This window comes from Molothrus aeneus, chromosome 5 (genome assembly GCF_037042795.1).
Source record: "Molothrus aeneus isolate 106 chromosome 5, BPBGC_Maene_1.0, whole genome shotgun sequence".
Taxonomy (NCBI): Eukaryota; Metazoa; Chordata; class Aves; order Passeriformes; family Icteridae; genus Molothrus; species Molothrus aeneus.
The window spans coordinates 15,158,938-15,184,223 of NC_089650.1; the positions used below are offsets into that span (position 1 = coordinate 15,158,938).

The 25,286-nt window shown below is 51.8% G+C and overlaps 1 protein-coding gene across 1 annotated transcript; it reads right to left on the reverse strand.

The window, feature by feature from the left end:
- Positions 1 to 4,442: 4,442 nt before the first annotated feature.
- BHLHE41 (basic helix-loop-helix family member e41) lies at positions 4,443 to 8,540 on the reverse strand. The gene is made up of 5 exons (XM_066550563.1): positions 8,349 to 8,540; positions 8,028 to 8,091; positions 7,639 to 7,746; positions 7,307 to 7,418; positions 4,443 to 7,182 (listed from the first exon to the last, which is right to left on the reverse strand). The coding sequence occupies exons 1-5, from the start codon at positions 8,408 to 8,410 to the stop codon at positions 6,176 to 6,178; spliced, it is 1,353 nt and encodes a 450-aa protein (XP_066406660.1). The 5' UTR covers positions 8,411 to 8,540; the 3' UTR covers positions 4,443 to 6,175.
- Between the last annotated feature and the right edge of the window lie 16,746 nt (positions 8,541 to 25,286).

Sequence of the window (25,286 nt, forward strand, 5' to 3'; positions counted from 1 at the left end):
CCCTCCCCGCAGCGGGCGCGGCCCCGCGCGCACGTGCCGGGCAGCGTGCGCGGCGGTCACGCGGGCACGCGCGTGACGGCGGCGGCGGCGGCGGCCTGAGGGGCGGGCGCGCACCCGGGCCCGGGGCGGGAGCGGGGGAAGGACAGCGGCCCGGAGCGGGGCGGGACCGCCAGGGAACCGGCCGGGCTGCCGGGGACGCTCTGGCACAGTCACTGCGGAGCGGCCCCATGGCCCCCTGCGGTGCCTCCCAGGAGTGCCTCCCAGGAGTGCTGCCCGCACTGACGCGCCCGGTGCGTGCACAGGTACTGCCCTAGCGCTCCTGCCCTCCGGACAAACCCAGCGTGGGACAGACCTTCTCTTTTCACAGCATCTCAGAAGCGTTTAGGCTGGAAAAGTCCTCTGAGATCGTCGAGTCCTACCTACGACCGAAGACCACCGCGTCAAGCAGACCATGGCACTGAGTGCCACATCCAGACTTTACTTAAAAACCTACAGGGACAGTGACTCCATCTCCCTGGGCAGGGAGTTCCGATGTCTGATCACCAGTTCACTGAAAAAAATTTCACTCATGTCCAACCTAATCCTTCCCCTGCACAGCTTAAGACTGATGTCCTCTCGTTTCAAGCAAAGTATGAAAAGATTTTCCAGCTTTAGGTCTTTTCCAGCCTCTCAGTCCCATGCAGAACAAGAGTTTGACTCACATGTTAGAAGGAGACACTCAGTTTCTCCTACTGGTAGTCCTGCAAACACCTTCTGGAAATCTTGCCGAGAGATGATGTGGAATCTCCCTGACTGAAGAGATTCCAGAACCATCTGGATGCAATCCTGTGATGCAATCTGGGATGGTCCTGCCTGAGCAGGAGGCCAGATAACCCACTGTGGTCCCTTCCAGCCTGACCTATTCTGGGATTCTGTGAAGAGAAGCTTTTTTTCCCCCACATTTCAGGCTGCCTTATTGCTACAGAGTCTGCTTTTGGTGGCTTATGACTGGTTTTGATGGATACTCATATTCCAGGTCTTGCAGCTGGAGCCTTGGGCCCAGCCTCAAGAGCTTTGCTGGAAGCTGCGATATCCATACCACAGAAATGCTGGTCAGGGTCACTGCTCTTAGACCCATGCAGAGGGACTGCTGTTCCCATCTGGATGGGCTCTTCTGCAAACAACATCGTATGTGAAGAAGGCTGTGGGCCTGCCTGCCACTCACAGGAGGGCTGGAGCCTTGGCAACCTTCTACAGCGGGAATAGAATCCACTCCAGCGTCTGTCGGCTCATCTGGCTCTGTGCTGCAGGTATTAATCCAAACACACTTGGAGAGACAATTTTCTGCTGAGGAAGAAGGTGCCATACCTACATGGCTCTTTTCCTGAGGTTATTCCCTAGAAATTACATAGCTGTGAGAGTACATTGGTCTCATGTTTATAAAACACCTAGCAAAAGCAAAGTAAAAAACCCAAACAAACAACCAACAAGGCTTTATGGAGGCAGGAGAAACAACTCTCCTTGGTCCCTGTTACCCAGCAGAGCTGCCTGGGATCAAAGTCCCTGCTTGCTGAAACATCAGGGAATCTCTTCTGGCCTGCCCCAGGCATCGCCTGCATCCTCTGGGGCGCGGGAGGTGCACGCAGGGCAGGGAATCTTTGCAGCGGCAGCAGCAGCAGCAGCAGGTGTGCTGCCCCTGGGTGCCCCGTGAGCCCAGCCAGGCAGAGCAGCCCGGCCCCAGCAGGGCAGCTCCTGCAGCATCGAGGCTGCCCTGCATTCAGTGCTTGTGACAGACTGACAGCCCTGCGGGCTGGAACGCTGGAGCGGCGGGAAGGATGCGGAGAGCGGAGCAGCTCGGCCCTGCTCACACCCAGCCCACACGTGGCCGGGGCTCACGCAGCTGCTGCTGGCGGCAGGTGAGCCACCGGCTTCTCTCTGCTGCTGCCCAGCGAGCTGCTCTGAGCCTGCAGGAGAACCAGACACGCAACAGACATTCAGACTTTCCAGAGTGAAACTGGCTTTAAAAAATCCAAGGCTTTTTTCGCAGAGAAAATTCGGCATTTTTGTTACTTTCTTTCTCCGAGGTTGTACTTTCTTGTTCATTTCTACAACTAGAAGGCAGGAAACTTCTCAAAGAAGGCCGGGATCACATGATTCCAGGAGCTGAAGTTTGAAGGGAAAAGGAAATCCGTTGCAAGACCCAGGTTACAGGGCAGGCCAGGAATTTAGAGGTGCTATAACACACCTTGCACGCAGTCCCCAGGCTTGCTGGATGTCAGACATTCAGTCTGCCCCGAATAAAGTGAAAATTAAACAAACAAGGCCCAAAACACAAACTCGGGACCTACTCCAAGGCCCATTGTGCTCCAGAAAAGGGCTCACATGGCTTAAATGGTAGGTCAGGCCTTTCTCAAACAGGGCTGATAGTCAAGATCTGTAACTGTAACACTTCCAAACATAAAAATTCCTTGTTCTTTAGTTGGAGGTACATTATACTGCCTTCCATTGGCTTAACAATCCTAACCATCTTGATTTAACACATTCTAATGGAGCCTGTCATGCCACTATGATATACTGGATTATAAAATCTGGTTTCAACGTTTATTGCTTAAGAAATCAAGCTTGCATCACTTATCTTGTAGTTTATGGGACAACAGAATATGGATTCAAGTGTAAACAGTAAATGTAGCACCCAGTCCTGCACTCTCAGTGCTTCTATAAGGGAATGTGTATTTAAAGATGGGAAGCTCTTGTCCAGTGTTTCTGTGATTGTTTTTAAACTCAAGAAAATTCAAGACATACAAATTGATTTAGACTCCAAAGGGATCTGAGGAAGCCTGGAATTTAATAATTAAGGCTGACACTAGGGTCCCTCCTGTCATGTGCCTTTTGCCTCCAGCAGCAGTGGGTTATCAGCCTCAATTACAAACCATTTTCCCCCATGTTTGCTTTTGTTAGGCATTGGGATTATCAGAAAATGCATAGTTTGTCTTTATGTTTTATGTCATAAAATGTAATAGATTTCACTGATGCTGCAAATTGGCGTGAAGTCATTTGGCACATTTGATCCAGGGGCTAATAAAAACAAGCCCTCCTGTTACTGTACATGGTAAATACTGAAATTGATAAAGCCCTCTAAGGATCTGGGTTTATAGCCCAGTGAAACCTAAATGGATTCATATTCCCAAAGGAAGAAAATTTGAAGGAGACCTAAAGCCTTGCCGATGCTAAGGTTTAAGCTGCACTCCTCACGAGGGGCACAGGTTTTTATGACGTGCTCTGGCTCCACCCTTTGTGTTGGGACCGTGATCTGGCAGGAAGGGCCCTGTGCTCAGTCAGGCCGATTGCCCAGCTGGCAGGAGGACTCATGAGCACCTTCATCCCGGCCTAAATGCTGGCGTAACAAGTGTTAAGCTGTTCAAGTATGCAGGTCAAAGTTACCGAGGGGAAGGGTTGAGCCCAGCTCACTTTCATTCCTGTGAAAACACAGGGAGCAGAACCAGGTCCAAAGACAGATGGAGGCAGACACAGATTTTTCCCATTTCCCTACCTAGTAATTTACTTTGGCAGGAAGAGTGGTGCACTGTGGCAGCCTTTGGTCCATTATTTATGGAAAAAAACATGTCTATGTGTCCATTGGTATTTGTAGATAGCCCACATTTATCTCTAATTGGAATTAAATTTACTACAGCTTCCATGTGAAGACGCCTTTCTTAGTAATCCTACTCGAGTAAGTTAAAAGAAGTGCTTATTTTTCATCCAATTTATAATTCACCCTGTGTTTTAAGGGATTGGTGGAATTAACACGAATCTTAGGAACTTTTTATTCCATTCCAACTTCATTCCTTGTCACTGTAGTCACCGGTACTGGAGAACCAGCAGAGGGAGCACGGAACGTTCCCTTCATCTCTCTCTTACGTAAACACTGGCTACTGTTTGAGGTGTTCCTTTAATTTTATTTCCCTGCAAGAATTTTTGGAAGCAAAGGTGATCTGCAGCTCTGCTATTCAATCTGTTGAAGCCTTTAGGGTGCTGCATTTCCATGCTAGGAGTGATCAACCTGCTTCCACCGCTCTATTCCTCCTCTTCCTCTCCCTCTCCCCCTCAGCACAAAATATGTGGTTTTTGTAGAGTATTTCCAAGCTGGGACACCCATCATTCATTCCTGCAGAGGTTGTGATACGTCATTAGATTGTCAGGCAAATCATAAAGTTTGTTCCTTGTGAGCAAAGGGAGCTCCCATGCAGCACCAGGGCTGACAAGTGTTAATTTTAAAGATTAGTATTTTGCAAAAACAAGAGGGGAAAAAAGTAGATGTCAGGAAGAAACCCGTGTGTTCCACACTTTGCTTTGTGAAATGTGCACATATTAAACCAGAGTTTGCCAGAGAGAGTTAAAGGAAACCCAGCAAATTCAAACACAGATTAAAAATGTGAATTAAATCATCATCAGACACACAATCATACAGTTTGAAGCTCAATGCACCAATTATTATGTATTATCATTGCATTTTTAATTAGTAGACAGCCCCATTTTGTGTATTAAAGTTTTTATTCCTTATTAAGAATTTTTTAAATCACAAAATAGTGTGGAAATATTTAGATAATAGAATTCATGGAGTGCTGGAAAATACTGAATATAAAGATTGATTTCTAATATATCACATACTAAACTGTTCTAAAACAGCTGGTTTCTTGCAGACAGGATTTATTTTTTTTTAATAATTTAAGACAGCATAAGCTTGTATCAAGCATAAGCGTTGTAACAAAAGTGCAACTTTTTCAGCAAATCCTCCCAAAAGATATTTAACTCAAAATATCATTAACACATATTTTTCTCCCTACAAAAATAGCATGTCAGACGTCATTAATTGGATGTATTAACAACTATTTACATACAGCCACTCTGTAGGCTAGTAAGATTTTTTTTTGTAACGTTGTTTAAACACAGCGTTTGAGGCAAACAGTAGCAACAGCAGCAGCAGATGCACCAAACGGACTGACGGACCCCAGACACGCACACACTCCTCGCCAGGCTGTGGTGTCTCACCTCTTACATAACATTCAAGTGAGATTTCTCACAGTGCTACCTTGGCAACAAACTAAAAATATCTAGGCAAGGTCTTGGTTTAAGCCTTATTATAAAAGCTTTATCTGTGTGATTATCTGGCGTCTGGTTTGTCTCCAGAAAGGGAAAACGCAGTATTTGAGCATGGGATGAGGGAAAAACCCATATGGGAAACTTACCCCAACTGGGTTAATCGTTTCTGGTTGCACAGCGAGGTGTTTACCTACGGCCTCCAGTTTGTGTCACTTGGAATTTAGGATAAAATGAGTTCAGGCTGACAAGCTGCTCTGTGTTTTCTTGGGGGAAGAGAAGGGGGTTTCTTTTTGTAGTTCAGTGCAGTAACATTCATTTTATACAGCAAGGTTTGGGGGGGAAAAAAAATCTCTCGGGAACATACTGAATTAAATAAAGATGGGGTGAGAACAAATGCACTTGCCACACCTGTATACCTTAGCCAAAAAAAAAATGAAATAAACACAAGGTTATGTAATGGGTCTGACCCTCCTTTCCTTGCACACCCAAAACTTGCTGGAGCCAGCGGCATCCCCGGGTGCTCAAGGCACTGCAGGTTTGGGCTCAGGGTGCATCCTCCACACTCCGGTTCTCCATAAAGTGCTAGCACAGGTGCTGGGCTCTGCCCTTCCTCCCTCGCCTCGTTCCCCGCCCTCACCCTGAACCCATCCAGGTCTCCCGGACAACAAGTGCAAGTTCCCAAGTGGGACTTAGGGACACAATGTATAAACCCATTCCAAATAAGGTGCCACATTTAATTACTCTATTTATAGAGAAAAAAAAAAGTATCCTTACTATGTTTTCTTCCTTCTTCTTCTTTTTTTTTTTTTTGTTTTGTTTTGTCTTCCTTATTTATGCATTTATAAAGCCAAACATTAAAAAAATACTGAGTAGCAAATTTTATCCTCGACGGTCCTCTGCGGGGACCGCTCCGGGACCTGCCGCCCCGGCAGCGGGACTCCCCCGGGCCGGGCCCGGCACCCCGCGGCCGCCAGCTCCCGGCGATCACCGGCCCCGGCGACCCCTGCCCTCCGTAGGAACCGGGGGCGCAAGTGCGGGCCCGAAGGCCCCTCAGTCCGAGGGAAGGGCAGCGGCGGCGGGGAGCCCCCGGGCCGTCTCACGGGCCCTCGGCGCCGGGCTCCTCGGCGGCTGCGGGCTCGGGCTCCTCACAGGGCTCGGCGGCGGCAGCGAAGGGGTGCGGGAGGTGGGGCGTCGGGGGCAGCCCGGTGGCGGCCGCCGCCGCCTTCTCGGGGCCGAGCACGGAGGAGAGGCAGGGAAAGGAGGCGGCGGCTGCCGCGGCGGCGGCCGCCTGGGCCGGGATGCCCGGGTAGAGGAGCGGGATGGGGGCGGCGGGGTAGAGATACTTCTCCAGGCTGCTTTTATCCAGGAAGGGCTGCATGTAGGCAGCGGCGGCCGAGGGGGAGATGAAGTAGAAGGGCAGGCAGAAAGGGGCCGCCGCCGGCTGTCCGAAGGGGGCCCCGCCGCCGCCCGCCCCCAGGGCCATCAGCGAGCCCAGCAGGGCGGCGTCGGGTCTGACCAGCGCGGCTGCCGCCGCCGCCGCCGCCGCCGCCTCGGCTCCCCGCGCCGCCAGCCCCGGCGGGCCGGGCATGGGGCTCCCGCCGCGGTCCAGCTTCAGCCGCTTGGGCGCGGGGGGCACCTCGTCCCCCGACGGCTCCTGCTTGATGGCCAGGGCGGGCAGCGCTCCGCCGGCCGCCGCCGCGGGGCCGCGCTCGGGGCGCGCCTCGCCCTCCCCGCCGTAGCCGCTGTCCGTGTCCGTGTCGGTCTCGGCGCTGAGCTCGGCGGCGTGAGTCCGCTGGATGACGGGCACGCAGTTAGCCTGGCCCTCCGGCTTGTGGCCCGGCGCGCAGGGGGGGGCGGGCGGGGAGGAAGAGGAGGAGGATCCCTTGCTGAGGGGGCCCGGCGGCGGGGAGAGGAGCTGAGGGCCGGGGAGGAACTGCGACGAGATGGAGTGCAGGTGGCCGAGGAGCTGCGCGCATCGCTGCTCGCGGGGGGTCCAGCTCTCGAAGCGGGAGAGGTATTGCAGCACTTCCTTCGCGCACGTCTGAAAGCCCGAGTGGAAGGCGTCCAGGTCGGCCTGCACCGGAGACTTCATGGACCGCTCCCCTGCGGGGGAGACCGAGCGGGGACAGCGTTTACCCGCGGCTCCGGCATGGAGCGCCCCGCTCCGCGCCTCCCCCTGCCCGCCCCCGGTGCGCCCCAGCGGCGCTGCCCCCCGGACCCCGCTTACCATTCTGCAAAGCAATTATTTTCTGGTGCTGCTGCTCTGTTAAGGCTGTTAGTGCTTTCAAGTGCTTCAAAGTCAGTTCCAGCACCACCGCTTTCTCCAGGTGTCCCAGCGTCTGCAAAGGCAAGGGTAGGGGGCGGCTTGGCTACCTCCCGGCACGTTTTGGCTACCGCCAAATGCGGCCTCCGTTAACTTGGGTGAGACCGGCACCCGAGGCATTAGGGCCAGGACGGCGGGCGGGCAGCAGTCAGGCAGCCCGGCGTCCCGGGGATGCGCAGCGGGCAGGCTGCCGGCGCCTGCATCCGCACGGGCATATACGCTCCTGGGCACCTTACCGTTAGTTTCAGATGCTCGGGCAGTAAATCCTTCAGCTGGGCAATGCATTCGTTAATCCTGTCTCGCCTCTTCTTTTCTATCAGTCTATGTGGCAGTTTGTACGTTTCCTAATTAGCAAAACCCGGAAAAGCCAAGTGTTAGACAGAGTCCCTCGGAACGCCGATCAAAACCAAAACAAATGTCATGCGGACCACATGCCGCGCAAATTATCGTCAAGGCACCGCTCTCCCCGCCGTGCCAGCTCTCTCGTAAACCCACTTGTGATTTGGGGGGCAAGTTGTATGCGCAGCCCCCCGGGGATGCTCTTGGGAGCGACGCTACTCTGCAAAATTCAGCGAGCCCAAATTAAGCAGTTAAGCGAGAAGAGAGCCCCAGAAACTTATCTTACCTTGCTCTCGTCCCTCTTCACGCCTCTTTTGGGTTTGCACATATACAGGGCAGGGTAGTCCAGCCTGGAGAAAAACACAAAGATCCAGCATCGGCAAGTGCAGCGATAGCTTGCCTAGCACCTCCTCGAGTGGGCACACGGGCGCCGAGCGCTCTGCCCGAAGCGCCGGGCAAGGGCTCGCCCGGGTCCGCCAGCGGAGGGAGGCGGCGAGCCCCGCGCCCCGCCGGGGAGCCGGCGCCGCTTCCAGCGCTTCGCAGCACTTTCTCAAGAAGACGAAACGCCGTAGAGATACGAGACGGAGATAGTGCCCCGGCGCCTTACCCTATAAAATCCCTATGCTCCAGTAGCTGCCTCTCCGGCAAGCGGGAGATTCCTTCATCCATGTCTGGCAGCGGCTGATGTTTCGTCGCTGCTTTTGACTGAGCCTGCGGGATGCTGAGATCAGTCTCGGGAGATCCGCGAGCGACGCTGCGCACATGCAGCCTCCGTCCCCCCTCTCCCGTGCAGTGGCCAAAAGTGTGCGGCGGTTCGTCCCCCCCCCCAAGTGCCTCCGCCGCCGCTGCCGCTCCCCCCCGCCCGCCTTCGCTGCGCTCCCCGCGCACACGCCCGCAGCTCCCGCCGCCGCCGCCGCCGCCGCGCCTGCCCGCGGGGCACGCGCGCCGCCAGCCAGCCCCGCACCCGGCTCACGTGCGGCGCGGGCGGGGGCGGGACCGGGGAGGGGACGGGGGGGGGTCCCGCCGCCCGCCCGGGGCCGCCCTGCGAGACAGCGGCTTCCCCCCGTGTTACTGCTGCCGCCGCTGTCATCGTCAGCGTTACCGCCGTGATGATTGCCACTCTCACTGTGGTTTTATTATTTTTATGATTTCTCTAATTTGAATACTTATGAAATTATTTTACTTTTATTATTGTATTTTTTTTATTTGCATCCGGGGAGGAGACCCGCCAGTGGAAAACGTGCCCACGGGATGAAGGGGGTAATAATTGAGCCCCTCTCTTGGGGGGTGCGGTTAGGGGGTCACGTTCGCCGTACATTTTCTATAGATTTCTATAGGATGCGGGGGCACGAACGGGCGCACGCACACGCGTGTTACTGCGCGGAGCGCTCCCTGGCCCGGCGCCGCCGTGCCGCAGCTCTCGTCCCCCGGTGCTCCCGCCCGGCCGCCGCTGCTCCCGGCAGCTCTCCCTCCCGACCTTTGGACGGGAGCCGGATCTGCCTGCAACGCCAGACCGCGGCAGAAGCGCTCCTTCTATACAGACGGACTCACGTATAGAGGCACATACATATAAAAATATGTCTATCTCTAATGTAAACACACTGCTGTTGGCGCTGCCCTCGGGCAGCCCTCATCCCCGCGGGGCTCAGGGGGTGACATTGGCAGAGGATTTGCACCGGTGCAGCGTGACCGGCCGCGGCAGCCCCGGGACGTGGCGGGGCGGGATCCTCCGCGTCCCTGCGCGCCGGGCGCGCCCGCGCAGCCCCCGCTCCCCGCCGGCGGCGGCGGCACCGACAGCCGCCTCCCTAATCCCGTCTCACACTGGTACGAGCACAGGGCCGGCAACGTGACCCGACCTGCTGCCACATCACTGCCGCCGGGCTGCACCGGGCGGCCCTGCCCCGCCGCCCCCCGCTAGCAGGCGGCGGCACCGGGCGGCACCGGGCACCCCCGGCACGGGCTACCGCGGGCCGTGCCCCTCCGGCCCCGGGCAGCCCCGGGCCCCTCGCCCCTCGCCGGGCAGCCCGCCAGGACCCTCCTGCCCGCGGAAGGACGGGGTGCCCGAGGGAAGGGGATGCTCTTCTTTCCCGTGCCCCGGCCAAGGGGCTGTCTGTGCGTGCGTGCGTGTCCCCGCGAGTGCGTGTCCCGGCCGGCGTGTCCCCGCGTGTCCCCGCGTGTGCGCCGTGCCTGCAGCCGGCGCCGCATGTGTGCCCTGCAACGTGCGGGGAGCGCGGCGTGTGCGGGGAGCGCAGCGGCCCCGGCCCCACGTGCGGGGCGGGGGGAGCGGACACCCCCGGCACCACCACCCCCTCTCAGCGCCGGGCTGGCGGCTTTCTCTCCGGTATTCCCGGCGGGAAGTGTCAGCTGAGGCGATCCATAGCGATCTGTTTATCCCCGCCGCCAGCTCTGACCGCTTGCTTTTCACTTGGTTTAGTTCTGCTCCCTCCCTTCCGCGGGCTCCGGCTCCTGGAGGTGCGTGACCTCCAAACCCGGGCTCCCACAGAATCCGGGCTGCTGGGGGAGGCGGGGGAATTACCCCAATAAATACCAAACACGCCCCCTGCCAAAATAGAGACGGGAACCTCACATCATTCCTGTCTAAAGATAGTGCTTTGCAGGTATTCTGGCAATAAGGGTAACTCGTGATTTTTGTGTGCGGGGGGAGGGGGGGCTGCCGAACCGCACTGCCCGTCTGTAAAGTGCGAATGAGGTTTTAGGAGCAGCGAAGGCTCTGATGAGGTGTTTGAGGCTCCTGCTTGGCAAGCAGCAAGCGGCACTGCGGGCTTGTACAGCTCTCTCCCTGTTAACTTGATGGCATTTCCACACTGTCCGAAGCTAAACCGGGGACAAATGAAAATAGCATACCTTTGTGCCACGTGCATATGGGTTATAGAGGTGGGGGGTCAGGAGGAAAGGCTCGTGGACTGCTACAGAGGTGGGTGGGAGAATCTGCTGCTGCTGTGGAAAGCAAATGGTTACACAGTCGTCATAGAATATTACACAAATGTTCACAGAGTCATAGAATATTCTGAGTTGGAAGGGACCCACAAGGATCCTGGAGTCCAGCTCCAGACTCTGCACAGGACAATCCTACCAAGTGCCTGAAAGCATTGTCCAAATGCTTCTTCAGCTCTGTGAGTCTTGAAGCTGTGGTCACTTCCCTGGAGAGCCTGCTCCAGTGCTCAACCACCATCTGGGGGAAGAACTTTTTCCTAATATCCTACCTAAATCCCCCCTGGGACATTACCTTGGGTAAGCCTGGACTGCAGAGCAGTTCCCTCGGGAAGGAGGACCACAGACTGCAAGGGAAAGTTGCTCATCAAGGACATATTGGTTGCCCCATGTCAGTCATCCATGCTGGACATCTAAGGAAGAGCTGCAGGCTCTCTTGTTAGTCAGTGGAGAGAAACAGGCAGCTTCAGCATGAAATATCCCTACTCCTCACTGGACTGGTCCTTGAAAAAGTATCAAGAAAACAGGCCAAGTAAAAGGAGCTTAACCCTGAACTAAAGCACCCTGAACTGGAGACCTTTTGGGGGAGTGCTGACAAAAAAGGAGGTTGAACTCTGAAAGAAGAGACAGTTCCCTGCAGGTGACTGCTCCCATGGGCAGGACAGCAGGGCTTTGCATGGTTTCTGTAACTAACACACAGGGTGGGGAGCAGGGAGGGGGTGCAGCGAGCATTTCTGGAGCAACCTCCTTGTGGAACACCTGGAACATTTCTGGAGCATTTCTTTGCCAGCTTCATCCTCTCTGGAACAACCTGCAGATCTTCAAATTATGGAAAGAATGTTGAGGGTGAGACTCAGCTTCTAGGAGAAGTCCTAATTCTGGGATGCCTCTGGAACCAAGTGGGAACGGAAATTGAAAATTACCAAAGACTCAAAACATGAGCCGAGACAGCTGGAGACTTTGCAAAAGGAGTTCAAGCAACATCTGGAAACTTCTAAGAGTTTTATAAGAGGTCACCTGGAGACAAGGATAAAAGACTCCAGTGTCCAGAAAGAGTGCTAAATTGTTCTGGAAGATTCCCAGTTTAAAAAGGCAGGATGGATCAAAGAGGTGAGCAGCAGCGTAAGTATCATGCAAAATAATGTTTTCCAGAAAATAAGAGGCACAACAAAAGCTTTGGTCAATTTATAAGCTGAGATGAACTATAGCAAAGAGTTAAGAAATTGAGAAAATCAGTGAGAAAGGGATATAAAAGGTTTGCAGGTTGCTGCAGGAAAAAACAGCCTCCTGCTGCACAGAAGCTGGCCATCACACAGTCTACCACCATCATCCACCAGCTTTCCAGTCTCCAGGAGAAAGGAATCAGACTATTTGTCCCAGCTGAATCAGTGCTAAAGCCATGGTGTTTGAGGAAAATGCACCTTGTTCAGTTCCATCCAGAACCACGGCATGAGGGAATGGTTCTGAAATGGGAGGCCTAGGAGCCAATTTGATGGGGTCAGCTCTTATGTCAGTGAGCACTTGCCTTCAGGAAAAGAGATTAAATTATCTAGTCTAGCTGTATGACTAGAATCAACCATCAAATTAGACAAAGCTTGTCAGCTGTGTGCCACAAAGTGGGGGACAAAGAGAATTCAGCTGAAGGATTATTTTGGTTGGATAACAAGGTATTCAACCAGGGGAAATTGGACATTGACCTGATAATAGATTTTTCAGTAAGGGGATGACCAGATTGAGATCAGGGAAAAAGGGAAAGGTAAGCACATAAAAATCTGAGCTGGGTCTGACAAAAGGTCCTGGAGTCCTGGAGTCCAGAAGGAGATGCTTTGGGAGGAGCAGACAAACATGAACACAATGCAAGCTTCCTATGCCAGTCTCCCAGGTCCTGGTGGCCTGCAGGGCAGAGACTTCCTGAGCCAGAAATGATACCTCTGTGTTTAATGGGAAGCCAAAGATGCCCTAAGAGGCTGAGGAATGTGCCAAGTTTTTAAATGATGGGCTGCAGCAGAGCACTGAGCCAGTTAGCAGGCAGTGGTGAGAAAGTGGTCAGTCCTGTCAGCACAGCACTGTGGCTCACGAGGGGATAAGAAAAGAGAACTTCCACCCCAGAGAGTACCACACACACCCAGCATATGTAAAGTAAGAGAGACAGGGGCCATGCAAAAACAGAGCTGAGCTCAGAAGCAGAAATAAAATAGCCTGAGTGTGGGAAGGTGGTAGGCCAAGAGAAGACACAACGTGCATCGAGCCCTTTGCAGAGTTGCAAAATGAGGAAATGGGGGGGAGATCCAGCTGGGGGACAGAGTCAGGACCACGTTTTTGTGGAGGACTGGTGCAAAAAGCTTACCAGGGGGATAATGGTCACACTCTGGTATACTTTGGCCCATCTTAGGCCATGTGAAATGGATGATGCCAGAGATGGGCCAGTCTCCCAAACCAGCCTGTGGGTTAACAGTGACCGAGCTAATCAGCTTGTAGTGGATAGTGGTGACAGGAGAATGTAGACACTTCCCAAACCTTGGGAAGTCAGAAACAAGGCACTGAAGCAATAAGTAAGGCATGGTGATGTCCTGATAAACACCAGGAACTGTACCTTATTCCATCAGTTTGGAAATTCCCTTTTAAGGTGTGTTTCCAGTGAAGCTCCCTGTTGGCAGGTAGCTGAGAACCTGTCCTTCCTTCAGGGACAGTAAAAAATAAAGGTGACTCCACATTGAGGTCACTGCAAGCCCTGACTGATGGGAGAGTCTGAAGCCTGCCTGGAGTCCTGGGACCTTCAGAGACTCTTCCCCAACAGGTCAGTCAGACCTTGGGTATGTGTTACAGAAAGGACCTCCATCTGTCTGCTGGATGCCTTCCAGGAACATCAACCAGGAGCAAGTAAAACAACCTTCCCCTTAAATTCCCCTCTGAAGTCCCTGGAAAGAAGCTCTGTCTGAGCATGAAGGCCCCTTGGATGATGGGTTCAGTTTGGTCAGTCACAAGAGATCTGAAATGTGTATATCAACAGGCAGAAAAGACAAAGAAAAAGAAATAATAGAAAACTGCTTTCTCAGCAAAGCCCAGCCTGGCAGTTTAGTGATGGCTGGGGGCTTATGTAAAGCCCCAGCTGCACTAGAGAGGCTGGTGGGGAAGGTAGGGCACACCATGCCAACAGGAGGCCTTGGATGGCCTCAACCTTCCAAGAGGTCTGTTGTGCTTAGGCTATTTATGGGTACATGCAGAGACCTTTGAACAAGTGGTAGGTGCGTGGACAACGTGGCCTGTGATAAGTTCAAGGCTGACACTCTCTAACTGGTCCCAAAGGAAAGGGAGTTGTTCCAAGAGCAGGTGACTTCAGCCTGCTGCACCAACTGGTGATGGGGAATTTCCACTAAAAAAAGCAAAAGTGAGACTGCCCGGAGCTGCAGGTCCACAGGACTCTGCTCCTGTTACAGAAGGAGATGTGCTGTTTGTAGATGTGCTAACATTGCAAAACCTTGCTTGGGCACAGTGACAGAGGGAGAGCGTTTCAGTGGCCAGCAGAATGAGATTTAGCAGTTTCCATCTGTGCAATTCTTGCCAGTGGTTAAATTTACTGATGAGCTCTGCTGGTATTTGCACAGGAGGAACAGTGTAATCAGTGTACTGATTTGTACAGGGGTGTAGGCCATAAATCCCTGCACTAGCTCATTCTGTGGGATTCCCAAATGCAATTTGGCCAAGTCTTTAGGAAAATGGCAATTTTGCAAGTGCACAATTCACTACACCTCTGGTCGTAAGTGGAGTAGCCAGGATGGGGAATCCAGGCAGAACCTTTGGGATGCAGTGCAACAGTATCACAGAGAGTTGATTCTTCAGAGGGATGAATGCAGAGAGGGAGATGCTTGTTTCCTCTCAAACCACTTGTGGATGTGCAAATACTTCCAGTTCACTCAGGAGAACCAAGGAAGGGAAGTGCCAGAGGAGAATGTGGGCTCCTGAAGGTTCATCACAGGAAGAATCCCACTGTCCTAGAGCACAATTACATACTTTTGGAGCACAATGGAGTGATGGATACTAAGGGAAAAGCATTCTGGTCATGGTGGAAAAGTCTGGAGTGAAAGGTCAAATAAGACACATAAGTTCTAGTGCATGGAAACAACCTATAGAGCACATTGTTAGGTGGTGTCTGGAGCAGGAAGTTCTGAGATTATTATTTTAAAAGCTGGCAAATGTTTTAAGCCACACTGTGTTTCCAACAAGCCTTAGCTAAGCTAAGGGAAAAAGTCCTACATTGGTTAAGAATCAGGAAGTATGTAGAGAATGCATGCAGGAGATAAATGCCCCTATTGCAAATAACAGTCCCACAGAAACACAGACACCCCACAAAACAGTATCTGACAGACTCATCCCATTAATGGGCTGCATTGCCTGGTGTCCTTGGGTTTCTGTCTGGAGCAGATTCTAAAGGCTACAGACTATTTCACAAAATGCCCTGGAGCTTGTCTGTTAGGACACCAGTGCCAGATGTCCAAGTGAAAGACATCCTCTCCCTCCAAGTCCTAGGAGGTACGGGAGGATTGCACAAAGCTCGAGGGAGAAACTCTGAAACCAGAGCTTTTTAGCAGATCTGTGGGGTGCTTGGGATCCCTAAAACAGTTCCATGTGACCACAGCCTAAAGGGTTGGTGTGATATTTTTTTTTTGCAGACTCTTCCAGTCAAGTGGCTTGCTCCTCAGAACTGCCTGAAGTAACGCCGAGCATATTCCAGTCCTTTGGGAGGCTCCAGGAGAAGCAAAGCACTTCCTCACCATTTTGATGAAAACCTAAGGCCTTCTGCATGCCTTTTTATGGACTTCTGGGAGAAGAAGAAAGAGTTTTGCGTCATGCATAGAAGCACATGTTCCTTTTTTTTTATCAAGTGGAAATGTGGGATATTTTACCATCTTAGTGTCAAAGTCTTTAAAAGGATAAACCTAGAGCAACACTATTGAACTTGCTGTATAAGGCCATATGGTACTGACCTGGATATTTATGGTGGTTACACACTACAGTGTGGTCCCAGGCTCTCACAAGGCCCATTAGAAAATGTAGGAGGAAAACAACAAACTGGGCAAACAAAACTTCAGGATTTCACTCTTCCTCTGTCCTTCCTTTGCTGCCAATGTAGCTGTGGAAAGCTGAGGCTGGAGAAGTTGAAGCACAGATCCCCTTCCTCCCTGCTAGCTCCAAAGGGGCAGAGATTTGCAGGAACACTGCAGGGCACCTGGGAGTAGCTGCCTAGATGGAAATGAAGGAGCAGAAAACTGTGAGAAAGGGGAGTATAAATGTTTTGGATTAGCGATAGGAAAATACCTTCCTGAAGCACACTGTGTAATTACAGTAAATAAGAATGTGTCAGTCATCACTTCCTAAATTATTTTCCCTCATTCACAGAATGGTGGGCTTATTAGAGCCTTGTCATTTTGAGCTCCTTCAGAATAAAGGAGGAGGCTGAGAGGTCAGACGTGGCAGGGAAGCCAAGTCCTTCTAAAGCCAAGTGTGCAGGACAGGTGGGACAGTCTCCCTCCTCTATGAAACAGAAACCACCCCATTCCAGACACTTGGCTGCAGACAGGTGAGTGCTAAGAAGATGTGAGAGAAGTCAGAGGAGAAGCCCAGTGTGTGTTTTTGGGTACAGATGCTACTTGGAGCAGGCTGGCTCGGAGCAAAGAGCCCAACTGCTGTGTATGAGTTCTCCTGGGTTCTGCCTGGGAAGGGCTGAGCTTCTTAGCTAGAAGGACAGGAGGAGAAATCAGGGGATCTGTTGGCACCTGTCTGTTTCAGCCACCACCCCAGATGTACCTGGAATGTGCAAGCAAGGAGAAGTCCTCTGCATTGTATAAACAGCACTGGACTGGAAAGCCAAAGTATTCCATAGGCATAGGCCCCAACTGCAGCCCAGCCCCAGAGCAGAAGCTGGACAGCACAGAGCTCAGCACAGACACTCAGGAGAAGGGACAGGCATGTGTGATGATCACTAAAACCCACTGTCCCAGTGGGAAGGATAAGTCAGCCCTTAGACCCATCCTAGCTTGTCAGGATGTATCCAGGATACCTCTGGACCTTGTACCAGCTGGGAAATACCCCCTCAGCCATTGTGCCTGAATTCCCCGCTCTCTCCAGTATGCCCTTTGCTCCCAGAGCAGATGGCAGCACGGTCCCCTGTGCGGGCTGTGCTCCCTGGAGTGTGCAGTGCCACAGGGAGCTATCCCATGGTGCGTGGGGCTCTGAAGCTCTTGGAAATCCTGCTTGCAGGGTCACTTCCCGTGGTGTTATTCACCTCCCCGGTGTTTTACCAGGCTGCTGAGCCGGGGCGGGAGCATTGCCTGCGTGCGAGCAGCAGCAGTGGCAGGCCTGGCAAGCCTCCCTTCTTCACAGGGAGACTCTCCTCCCCGCAGTGAGCAGGTTTCCAGACAGCTGCCTTCTATGAGGGCAGATTTCAGGAAGGCTCTAAAACCCAGGCTCGTTTAGCTTGTCTCCAGTCCTGTGCTCTGTGTCCTGCTGGGGAGGCATTGCATGACCCCTTCCAGCTGCCAGCAGCCAGGCTTTCAACGTGGCAAGGGGCCGGGCTGTGTCTGGGCAAATGTTTTCTTTGTGCGGTCAGAAAGCTGGGCTGGGCACAGGCGCCTGCCCGAGGCACATCCTGACAATGAGCCCCTGCCCACCCAGGCCACGCTGGGTCCCGATCTCCCACGTTGATGGCAGCGACAGCGAGGGTGGCAGTCACCCTGGGTCTTTCTCAGGCATAGTGCTTTCATCTCAGGAGCAGCAGGGACACTCACCCTGGTGGGGAGGGATGCAGGGTGCTGGGAAATGAGCCCGGAGTGCGCCACAGGATGGGGACAGTGCCACCCACATTGCCCACCTGGGGGATGTGCTGGCACCCGCTGCCTCCATGGCTTGGCTTTAATGTTGGCCCCTGGGCAGAAGGTGGTGTGCAGCCTGTGCACCCCTGCAGGACCACCAGGGACCCCTGTCCACAGCCAGGCATTGCTGAGGTTGCTGTCCCTTCATCCCCACACACCCCACAGCCATGGGGATCCAAATCACCTTTGCATCCCAGACCCCAAGTACAAACCTGTCATGCCTGCTGGTGGCCTTGGCAAAGAGAAAGGCATTAAATCACCAAACCCAAGGCTTCAGCATGTGCCCATTAAAGCTCATGAATTTATGTCAAAGTTAGAAAAGGTCTGTGTTATGCAAAGGTCAGTGTTCTGTTTTATTGCCCTTTGCTTCTTTTGCTGTCCTTCCAAGGTGTGAGGAGGAAGCCATAGGCTGGAGGGGTGCGGGACTCATGGAAGTGAGTGGGTGAGGTGTGACAGCCAAGCCATGCAAAGCAGTGGGTGATGCTCACCCCACCCTCCCACTCAGAGCAGGGCAGGCAGGTCCCTACAAATCTGCTCTGCTGCTAGGAGAAGAAGCCATGCAGACATTTCAGTATTTTCTTTGAACTTTACTCTGTGACTTTTCTAAAACAGCTGTGGCCAAAATTCAGCCCACAGATCTTGGCACAGTGTCCAGGCCTTTGCAAGGAGGTCTCACTTGTGGGATTTCCTGTATGGTACAAACCACTCTTTAAAACCCCCAGTGTGTGAAGTCTTTAGCAAGGCAATAAGACCTAGACCAGAACAGTTTTTTTCATGAAGATCAGAGGCACAGTGAGGTACAAATACCTGCACCTGCCCTTGGAGCTGAGTTGAGGTGTGGGAGCTCAGCTGGGCAGAGTCAAGCAAGCAGGACCATGACCACATCCTCCTTCATACCCATCCATGGCAAGGAGATTGGAAGTAGATGATTTTTAAGGTCCCTTCCAACCCAGGCCATTCTATAATCCTGTGATTCCTCAGCCCCACAAACCTGAGGGAGACAAGAAAGCTTAGAGTTTTTTATTGCCTTCCCATTTTGCAGATTAGCATTATCATTCCTGTTATACTTTTCATTTTAAACACTTTTTCTTGGTGTAGCCAAAACCATTTAGAGGAGTTTCTTGAAGCTCTGCAGAAGGGGGACAACAGCTGGGTGCTGGCAAGTGCCTGCAGCAGGACAGTGTGTCTCCTTTATGTCTCCATCTTCTGTGAGGCCAGTCCATTCTCTCCCAGGAGCACTACCCTCAACAGCTGGGTTTTTTTAGCCTCCTTTCTGGGGTTGACCACTGCAAGAGTCCCCTCAAAACACTTGTATGCAGCTCAGTGTGGCAAAGTCCACGCTGGCAGTTCGAGATCCCCACTGGCACCAGCAATCAGGCAAATTTGAGATCTGTATCTTCATGCCTGGAGAATTCAGGCCAGATGAGACAAGAAGCAGAGACTTTCTCCATAGAGGAAGGAAAAAGACCCCAAGATGCCACACTGATATCACTCACCCTGCTTTTGCCACTGGCTGGCAGCTGGAACCCTGGCAATAGGAGAGCTGGAGGCAGTTTCCAGCCTGTGTGCAACATGGTGCCTTAGGGACCTATAATCAAAGTTTTGATTATTAGCGTAACATGGATCATAAAGAGGAAATAGAATGAAATAAAATGAAAGTGCAGCTATCAGCTTCCCTTGAGTTTAGCTTGATCTATTTTAATTTAAATGGAAAATGCCACATAACTTATCTATAACACTCTAAAGCCCTAGTAAGGAACATATTGCCAGTGCTAGATAGTGGCATGTTTTAGCAGCAATATGATGGACATAAAGCTCTTTAATACACACAGAAAATCAGACCTCAAATGCTCTATGAGGAAAATCATTTGGGCCTTGTCAAGAAAATAGGGAGCTTGGGGCAGGAAGAAATGCACAGTAACTGGCACAGAGTCCCATCGTGTACCTTGGCACTTTTTTATCTTTTTCTGGAAGTTCTGAATGGCAAGAATAGAAAACATCCATAGCAAAGGTGCTGTGAGGCAATTTTGTGCACGTGAAATGTTTCAAAAGCCCCGGGAGCCTTGCCCAGCTGTCACAGAGTGACCTCAGGCAGAGGGTCATTGCTATGAGCTCCCAACGTCCCTTCAGCAAAATGGCTGGAGGAGCTTTGCTCCAGTGCAATTTGCACTGCAGGTCCTGAGGGCAAAAGTTCTTGGTTTGATGGGCTCCTCCAAGATTATGTTCATGACAGATTGCAAGTGGAATAAAATTCCTCTTCCCCTCAAAAAAGGCTTTGGAGAGGTGTGCAAGGTTTGTCTTCTGGAAATGCCCCCTCACATGGAGCTGGCACCCAGCTGGCAGGGACCGTCCCGTGTCCTTGTGCCATGGCCCTGGGAAGGCAAACCTCTTCCAGCTCCCACCAGTGCACTTGAGTTCCCACTCGACGTGGAAAGCAGCAGGATGGTGTGGAGAGTGCTGCTCCAGTGCCTGGCACCGATATCAAAGGCAGGTACGTGGCCTCATTTGCCACTCGAGGCAGCTGCAGGACGGCGCCGCTTCCCTCTGCAGGGGGAAGCTCGTGCACAGGGCCGGAAGCCATCATGGAACAGCCAGCTCAGGAAGGGGCCAGGGCCAAGATTTTGTTTTTAACCTGTTTCTTGTTTATTTAAGCCTTTGAGGAAGACGAATAAAAGCAGCCAGTGAGCGAGGCGGGCGGTGTTGCAATCGGAGCTGCGTGTGCTGGCCGGGTCGTGGCGGAGGCGGCTGTGTGACAGTGGACACCGCCTGTCCGGCCACTCCTAGGCCCACAGAGCCAGCAGCGGCTTGCACAGCAGCCAGGCTGCTCAGAGAAGGTGTCCTGAGCACATCCAGCAGCAGCTGGTGCTTTGGCTGGCTGCAGGAGAGCTGTGCTCCTGCCAGGCAGCGCCACGGGATCAGGGCACTGGAGCTGCTGCTGCTGCTGCTGCTGCTGAAGGAGGAATTAGAGGCACAGATGTTTTGGTTCTTTTGTGCAGAACAAGTTAAAGTAACTCGTTCCCTTTTGCAAAGAGGCATCAGTCCCAGATGCCTGGTCCCTACTAGTGCTGCCTGTGCCACAGGGTTCGCTGTCTCTTGCCCTGAGCACAGGGACAGGCCAGTCCTACAGAGCTTCTGTCCCTCTGTGCAGCACCAAGAGATGTAGCATTGCCACTTATTTGATGCTGCAATGGGACAGCAGCAGATTTGCCATGATCAGGCAATTTTTGTTGCAGTTCACATCTCCCTTGCCTCATTCATGCTCCCCGGTTCGGGCTCCAGGTTTTGCTAAGGGCAAATTCATGTTCCATCAGAGCAATGCTTACCAGTGAGAACAGTGGTCCAGGTATGGGCTGTGGGGGAATGTCTGCTCCTCCCTCCCATCTGTACCAGCTGCTGCTTCCCCTGTCCGAGATCTCACAGTGCTCTGGTTTGGGAGAACACTGCTTTGGGAACTCCCAGCTATTCCCACCAGGTCTCAGCAACGTGGAGCTGGCAGCTGGAAGTGGGACTGGGATCACTGGGGTGGAATTTGAACCAGAATTTGACTGTAGAGCTGGGAGATAAACCCACAGTTTCCTATTGCAGAAAGTTTAGACTCAGGTAGAGGAATCTTGTTGTTTTTAACAGGCAGAGGATTAGTGCCTGTTTGAAGTCATCCCGATTTTTAAAAGGGTAAATAAGATGTTAAAACTGGATTAAGTGAGAATGTCACCACGGCGAGGGTCTGATGGGGGCTTGGGGTCAAAGTACAATGTGTGGAATAAAGTGAGAGCATCATGGGTTTGGATCCTCTAACTTTCACCACTAGAAGTTACCTTCTTATGTTATTTTAGAAGGACCCATAAAGGGCACTTGGCTTAACCCATTTCAAAAACCTCTAAGCCAATGTTAGGATGCTTTTTTGAAATGCTCCGTTCCCCTAAGACAGTGGATGGACATGTCATAATCTATTTGTAATTCTCCTTCCAAGTTTGCTTAAAAAATAAATGAAGCCATTTCAGAAATTCAGCTGACCAAAAAAACCCCAGCTCTGGCCAGTGATTTCAGGCTAAGCTAATGCAATTATAATTCTTATCCATATTGTCATGCAGTTAGTCCCGCTGAGCCTAGCACTCAACTGTCCTGATTTTTCATCATAAATTCTCTTTGTTCCTCTTCAAGTATTACTCCTGATTAAGGTCTGTGATTTGAAAACCTTAATGTCAGATTTTAAAGTGACAGCTGATTTTTCTTTGAGCAAGTTTGTTTTGTATGGATAAGCTTTTACACAGCATTGACATATTTTTGACTCCTCTTTGCCATTCAGTTTCCTTTGTAGATACTCTTCTTATTGTCTCTGAAAAGATTGTTGAGCTTGTGCTCTCAGAGACGGTAACGAACCCTCTTGCAGGTGTTGTTGTGCAGCGGGGGGCAGACATGAAATGGAAGCAGGCACCAGGAATGCAAATTCCCGCTGCAATTTGGGTCACATGTCCAAAGGGAATTATAATTCCTCACATGCTTTCTCACGCAGCAGGACACAGGACCAGAGGGACTGCTGCCTTGGACTGGGCTCCCAGCTCATCTACTCTGCTCTCTTCTCTCTGAAGGTGCCCAGTTGTCAAGTCCTGTAAACCCAGAACGAGAAACACCAGAATGGCTGATCATAACTTACTTAGAGGAAAATATTTTCCTAACCCTAGGCATATATCACTTGGCATGCCCCCTGAAGAGCTCTGGTTTATATCCCTTCTGCTTGATTATCTCCAATGAGGTAACCCTGGAGATATCCACAACCTTTATAAATGCCCATGCATTTTTTTCAGACCTCCTGAGCTCTCTGTCTCAGCAATCTCCGGTGGCAGTGAATCCCAATCTTGCAATGCTCTGCTGAGCACATCCCCATTCCTCCTGCCATTCACTGCTCGTTTTTAAAATCAAATCAAGCATTCCCATTCCCATTCCCTCGACTTTCCTGCCCCAGCCTCCCTTGGGCTTTGCCCTCTGCTCTCTGTATCCATCAGTCAGTACCACCTTTATTAATATTCCCTTCCACCCCTTGATCCACCTTTGCACAAAAGCTTTCCAGTCCTCTTGAGCAGGAATTTCTTTGGCCCTCGAGGCACATAATTGCCTGCCCTCCAGTGCATCCTTCTCCCTCCTTTATTGCTCCTCACCAGGACTGCAGATGTGGTATGGATTATTTTGAGGTCTGGGCATAGGGACTCACACTATAGACAAAACTGTGCTGAAATCAGGAGCTGTCTCAGCCAAGGTACTAAAAAGATTTGCTTTGGTTACCCTGCTCTGGGCCAATACCTACAGCAGGGACATCAGCCAGGGCCTGGTAACTCCTTCCTGCAAGTATAATTTCACCCTGGCAAGCCAGACCTCCACCTTCACCTTCCCTGTGTCGCTGAGGCCATTGACCTGCCCATGCCAGGACAGCTGCACAAGGCCTCATTTGCACAGAAACTTAATTTTGTGTAGAAAAATGTATGTCCATAAACCCTGGTTGGGATCCACAGTGCTGGCAGTGGGCAGTCTGCTCTCAGCCATGCTGGTGGATGAAACAGGTGTAAAAAAAATGAGGAGAGGGATTATAAGAGCTATTACAGCCATCAGAGAGACAAAAAATTTAATCTAGCACAGACAAGGTACTCACATGGCACATGGAGAGCCATTGGAGTGAGGGTTTGGTTGCCAGCATCCCTTTGATAGTGTCTGTGAGAGCAAAACAGATCCTTCAAGTGTTCCCAATTCAGCTGTGGCTACCCAGAGGAGAGCTCCTGGGTTCTGGAGAGCAGGCAAAGCCAGCAGGGAGCTGCCAGAAAACACTGCTGTCACTGCAGAGGAGGCCCTCTTGTTGCCTGTTTAAGCTGCTCATGGATGCCTGAGACAAAAGGCTGGTTTTGCTTTTGCCTTGTAGCTTGAGCTCGAGGTTGGACACTCCCGGAGCAGGGGATGTCCAAGGGCACAATTCCCCATGACTGCACCCATATAAAGTGGCCTGTGCTGGCAGGAGGCAGATGACAGTCACAGATACCACTGACATAATTTTAAGGCTGGGTGAACACACTGCAGCTGGAAAAACACACACACACACAAAAAAAGGCATTTACACACCTTGTACAGGCAACTGCACTATAGGCAGCTCTGGTCAGGATGTTTGCTTTTCAAGTTACTCAAGACATCCCATTATACAACCCCCTTTTCAGTCAACTAAAGCTTTGCCAAGCATTTTGAGGTGATATTTTCCATGTTGTATGGCTGCCTCTGACATCTTTGAGGAAAAGATCCAGCCAAATGGGCTGGGCCAACACCTGGCATTGAGCACAAGAGGAGAGGGCAGAAGAAACTGTTTTGTACCACATGAAGTGCTTCTGGTGACCTTTTTGCTGAATGGCTTGAGCGTAGCCTTGCTTCAGAGCAGGGGTTTTAAAATTTGGCTCAAGGCTCAGCGTCATGTCAGGGGTTTGCCATGGATCTTTCCACTGCCTCCCACCCTGCACCGCCTCCCTGCTGCTGCCAGTCCCTGGATCGTCTGAGGTGTCTCACCTGGTACCTCCTGCTTTTACAGCCCTGCTAATGAGCCATGGGACTGCCAGAGTGGCATGAGACCATGGGATTTCTGTCCTTTTGTGATTTGCAAAGTACATTCAGAAAGTTGTGTTGTAAATTCTTACAGCTGCACAGTGAATTATTGAGAGGTTTAGAAGTGCCAAGATTGAACTGACCTGTGCAAATTCAATTCACTGTCCAAAGCTGGTTTGAAAGAGATATCTGTTGCTGCTTTCTTCATCCCACACAGCTGGCCTTTCCATCTGAAGTTTCCTGTAGTTTTAGTTACAAGTATTAATAACCCCCAGCCTCTTGGTGCTTTTTTCAACATAGCTTGAACTGGAAGTTCCATATTTGGAACCAGTTGAGATTTCATGAATGTTGCTGTGCATCCTAAAAGAAATACTCTTCCTTGCCTCTTGTGCAGCAATGGCATGGAAGAGATCTTTAGGAGAAAGCCCCACCCTTTGCCATCAACCTCCCAGTTTTTGTCTGGATACCTGAGAGCCCCCAGGCTAGCATTGATGGGGCACAGCTCTGTGAATGATGGTTCTGAATCACAGGATGGTCAGTGGGTTTTCAGCCACATGGACAGCCCATTGTAATTGTCTCTCTCTGTTGTCTCATTGTTGTGTGTGAACTGGTTTTTATAAATGTCACCATAACAGTGCCACATGAGCAGGCAACTGAAGCTGAAATTTCCCTGGGCATAGTGTTTCTAATATACAGCTCTTTCTAATATACTCCTCTGCAGCAGAGGAATTAAAGGCATGAGTGACCTTGTCGTAAAGGCAGTTGCCTGGGCACAGATGGCAGGAGGACAGCTCCCATCCCTGCCACAGGCTGCCTGTCTAACCTCAGACAGGCCTCAACCCAATTCACCAGGCACATTTAGGGATGCACATCCCATTGGCATTACCTGGAGGCAACCTGAGCGTCCTGTGGATCTGCTGCACTGAGGATCCTCAAGAGACCCTTTCTCTCATCATCTGAGCAGCCTCTGTCCCCTCCTAAATGGCCATTTCCCTGCACACCTTGCCAGGCTGGGCATTGAGGTGTGCTGCTTTGTTCTTCTCACACTCTGACACTTCCCAAAGGAAGAGAAAGGGCCTGGAGAGAAGGATGAGTCCACAGCTGCAGAAGGAGATTTTCTGGAATTAAGGACCATTACCAAATATTGAGGA

Coding starts and splice junctions, on each gene's coding strand:
- BHLHE41 (XM_066550563.1), bottom strand. CDS start 8,410: ATGGATGAAGGAATCTCCCGCTTGCCGGAGAGGCAGCTACTGGAGCAT. Junction 7,747..8,027: donor TGAAGAGGGACGAGAGCAAG/GTAAGATAAGTT, acceptor TTTGCTAATTAG/GAAACGTACAAACTGCCACA. Junction 7,183..7,306: donor AATAATTGCTTTGCAGAATG/GTAAGCGGGGTC, acceptor TCTCCCCCGCAG/GGGAGCGGTCCATGAAGTCT.